Source organism: Penaeus monodon, chromosome 2, assembly GCF_015228065.2.
Source record: "Penaeus monodon isolate SGIC_2016 chromosome 2, NSTDA_Pmon_1, whole genome shotgun sequence".
NCBI lineage: Eukaryota > Metazoa > Arthropoda > Malacostraca > Decapoda > Penaeidae > Penaeus > Penaeus monodon.
This window is the reverse complement of record NC_051387.1, coordinates 34,959,008-34,963,257: the sequence shown is the minus strand read 5'-3', so window position 1 is coordinate 34,963,257 and position 4,250 is coordinate 34,959,008. Positions and strand designations below refer to the sequence as shown.

General features: G+C 45.9%; 1 protein-coding gene across 1 annotated transcript; it reads left to right on the top strand.

Annotated features, from left to right (window-relative positions):
• Nucleotides 1–460: 460 nt before the first annotated feature.
• LOC119578710 lies at nt 461–2,161 on the top strand. Its single transcript, XM_037926301.1, has one exon. The coding sequence runs from the start codon at nt 461–463 to the stop codon at nt 2,159–2,161; it is 1,701 nt and encodes a 566-aa protein (XP_037782229.1).
• The last annotated feature ends 2,089 nt before the right edge of the window (nt 2,162–4,250 follow it).

The window sequence follows — 4,250 nt, the reverse complement described above, 5'->3', positions numbered from 1 at the left end:
CACAGGTTCGCACACAACATAAACAGAGGCCCCATAACCCCCAGACAACCACTCATAATCGACAGCAGAGATCTAACAGGCAGACTCTTTACTGCAAGTATTGTAAAATCAAGGGTCACTCCGAAAATAATTGCCGTAAGATTAAGGAATGTGAATATTGTCATCGTAGAGGACATCAAACATCTGAGTGTCGTATGAAGAGACAAGAGGAAAGACAAGAACGCCTCTTCCAGAGCATTGCTGCAGAACAGCGTCAAAGTAATGCTATCTTGGTGCAAGCAATACAGAAGCACTTGAAGCCATACACTCCACACATTTCACATCTTTCTTTGCAAGCCAACGGCTGGCCAACATCAGCCATTCAGCCACCCAACCAACAAACCACTAACTCTCTACAAGGTCCCTGGTACTATGCCTCGCAACCATAGAGGAATGGCCCACCTGCGCATCCTCTCCGCTAATGTTAGAGGCTTCCAAACGAACTTGGGAGACCTCACACAGTCACATAATCCCACATCAACCTGACATAATTACTGCTGTGGAAACTTTCTTGAACTCGACAGTACCTGAGAATTTTGGGAGGGTTGGTGGTTACTCCAAGTGGCACAGACGTGACAGAACGCATGGTACTTTTGGAGGCATCGCTGTCTGCTTTCGAAGAACACTACATGTACACTCACTTGAGATTGATGTAGCAGATCATCTTGAACTCATGTTTTTCAAAATCTGGACAGACACACAAGATGCTGTCCTTCTCTGTGTCTGCTACAGACCCCAGTGGCAAGGCTCTGAACCACTTATTTATCTTCAAGCCAACCTGGACAACATTCTCCATGCATACTCTTGCAAAAATATTATAATACTAGGGGATCTGAACCAACACTTGGTTGAAAGATCATTTGAAGAGCTCCTCACTACATTCGGGCTCACAAATCATGTTCATTTCCCAACCCACATATCAGGCTCATCCCTTGACCCTGTGATTACTGATCTGGCTGAATCAGACGTCAGTTGTACTTCCCTGGGCACAGTTGGCTCCTCCGATCACTTCGCAGTATTAAGCAAGATCAACCTAAAAGCTGCTCGAGAGGAAACTTTGTCCCGTACAATCTGGCAATGGGAAAAGGCAGACTGGCAAGGTATGTGTGATGCATTATCTGAAGCTCCCTGGGAAGACATTCTCACTGGCACTGTTGACAGGCAAGCACTGGCCTTTACCAAAATACTAGTCAGCCTACAAGCAATATATGTACCTAACAAGACATACAAGACAAAATCCACAGATCAGCCATGGTTTGGCTACAATTGTAGAATGGCATCTGACAAGAAGATGAGAGCCTGGAACCGTTATAAGCGCCATCCCACACAAAGAAATAAAGATGCTCATGCTATGGCTTGCAGGAGAATGAAAGCTGTCCAAAAATGGGCAATTAATCGATGGAAGGAGGACCTCCGCTTAAAACTCTCTTGTCGTTCAGTGGGAAGTAAAGCCTGGTGGAGCTGCATCAAACAACAACAAGGATTTTCCCCTGACGACTGCATCCCCCCTCTCAATAGGCCTGATGGATCAGTTGCAACCTCCAGCAGAGAGAAGGCTGAACTTCTGGCTTCGCTCTTCTCCGAAAAGATGAGAGTACATGACCCTGACCGATCTTCTCCTAGTCTGCCTCTCGTGACTCACTCGAAGCTGAGCTCTTTCGTGATCACTGAAGCAGAAGTCAGGCAGCATCTAAATAAGGTTGATGTCCATAAGGCCATAGGACCCGATAAAGTCAGTCCTCACACACTTCACAAGTGTGCTAGGCAGCTGGCTGCTCCTCTTGCCTCACTTTTCCAAACATGCCTGAGGTACAGTAAATGGCCTAATATTTGGAAGAAAGCAAACATTGTGGCAGTACACAAAAAGAAGAGTAAATCAGATCCAAATAACTATCGACCCAATTTCACTCCTTTCCTCCGTAGGCAAAATATTTTAAAGATTCTAGCAAACAAACTAACTCATTATTTTGATAAAAAACATCTACTCAGTACAAGACAATTTGGCTTCAGGTCACAGAGATCGGCTTCAGACCTACTTCTGCACCTAACTACAGTATGGCACCAAGCTCTTGATACTCGCAAGGACACCTTCGTTGTTGCACTCGATATAGCAGGAGCATAGAGTGTGGCACAAGGGCCTTGCATCGAAGCTGAAGAGCTTTGGAATTGACGGCAATCCAATAATGCTACTCGAGGACTACCTCCAAGAAAGAACATTGAGAGTTGTCGTTAATGGTCACACATCCAGTGAATTCCCCATTCAAGCCAGTGTACCTCAAGGCAGTGTAATCGGACCACTTCTGTGGAACGTTTACTTTAATGATATCCTGCAGCTCATCCCTGAAGCTTATGCTTACGCTGACGACTGCACTCTCAATTTCACCTGTGATACCCAAAACCGCGCAGAGGCAGTTAGACACATAAATGACACACTTGACTATATAATGTATTGGAGTAATAAGTGGCAGGTTACTCTGGCACCAGATAAAACCCAAGCAATGATTATATCTAGACGTCAGACACCGGAGAACGCCCTTGCACCCATCATAAAGCTAAACAACAAACCCATCAGTATTAGCAAGGATATCAACATTCTTGGCGTGCAGATTGATAATCACCTAACCTTCACCAGTCACGTCAAAGAGTTAGCTAAGAACGCAGCTAGAAAGTTGGCCTGTATACGACGCATAGCTCATCTACTAGACAGCAAAGGATGCGCAGTCCTTTACAACTCCCAAGTCCGCTCTTTGATGGAGTATTCGCCGCTCGCCTGGCTGTCCTGCCCGCCAACTCATCTTGCCCTCCTGGACACCGTTCAGAGCAGAGCCCAGCGGTTAGTGGAACGGAAGACGCCCGTAAATGAGCCGCCAACACATTTTCAATCCCTTCAACATCGAAGAGATGTGGCTGGTCTTTGCGTCTTCTACAAGATACATAAACAAAATAGTTCCCCGCTGACAGCATACGCACCCACGTACGGGACAAGAAATGCCAGTAATCGAGTTCAAGAAGTCCAGGTTCCCTTCGCGAGAACGGAGCTCTATCTGCGCTCCTCCCTGCCTAGATTTTCTAGAATATGGAACATTTTAGCTCAGCAAACTAACCTGCTTTATTCTCGACACATTACAGCTGTTCAAGTCAGCAGTGAATGCTTGGAGATTACAGTATGAACCAGGCTAAGTAATTTTCACTTGTGATTTCTTAGTTAGACCAATTTCTCTTTTATCAGGATTAAGTTTTAAATATATGTTTTAAGCTATAGATAATTTAACCTTTAATGGAAAATTTTAGCACACATATAAGATTAATAAACTATACTATACAGACAATGTAATATTTGGAATAAAGTTTATATAAAAAAAAAGAGAGAGAGAGAGAGATAGAGAGAGAGAGAGAGAGAGAGAGAGAGAGAGAGAGAGAAGGGAGAGAGAGAGAGAGAGAAGAGAGAGACAGATAGAGATAGATAGAGAGAGAGAGAGAGAGAGAGAGAGAGAGAAATAGAAAGAGAGGGAGATAAACAGACAGATAGAGAGAGAAAGGGGGAAAGAAAGAAAGAGAGAGAGAGAGCGGAAAGAAGGGAAGGCCATCGTAGTTCAGGCAATTAATCTTATTGCTCTGTCAACTGGAGCGTGTATGACATATTCTGAACTTCACAGATTTGATATTTACAGAGTATTCTGAAGTAGGTAAATAAGAAAAAAAAAATCCGTGAGTCGGGCAGTTGATATGAGGGGATGGGGAGTTGACGAGAGAAACGGGGAGCGAAGGGAGGGAGAAGAAATGATGGAGAAAAGGGAGAAGCGCTTGGGGGGGGGGGGGAAAAGGGGTGGAGAGAGAAGGGGTGGAGAGAGAAGGGGAGATAGGGGGAGGCAGCCACTCTGCCACACAGACAGTAGGACTCAATTTTGGTACGATGCTCCCTGCCCTCTCCCCCCCCCATCCACACCATTACCGAGGTCATTGTGCCACCTCTGATCAATATTCATTATCCGGATACAAGATTCATTATCCGGATGCCCCTCCCCCTCTTCCCTTCCCCCTTTCCACCAGGCTGTAGACTCTCTTCCCTTCGATTCATTTCTTTCATCCAGAAAAAAGAGGTAGGGGGAAGGGGGAAGGGCGAGGGGCCGGGGGGTCAAAGGCACAGGAGGCGGGGAAGGGGTCTCGGGGATGTGGGGGCAGGGGGAGGCGGGGGCTGGGGGTCAAAGGCG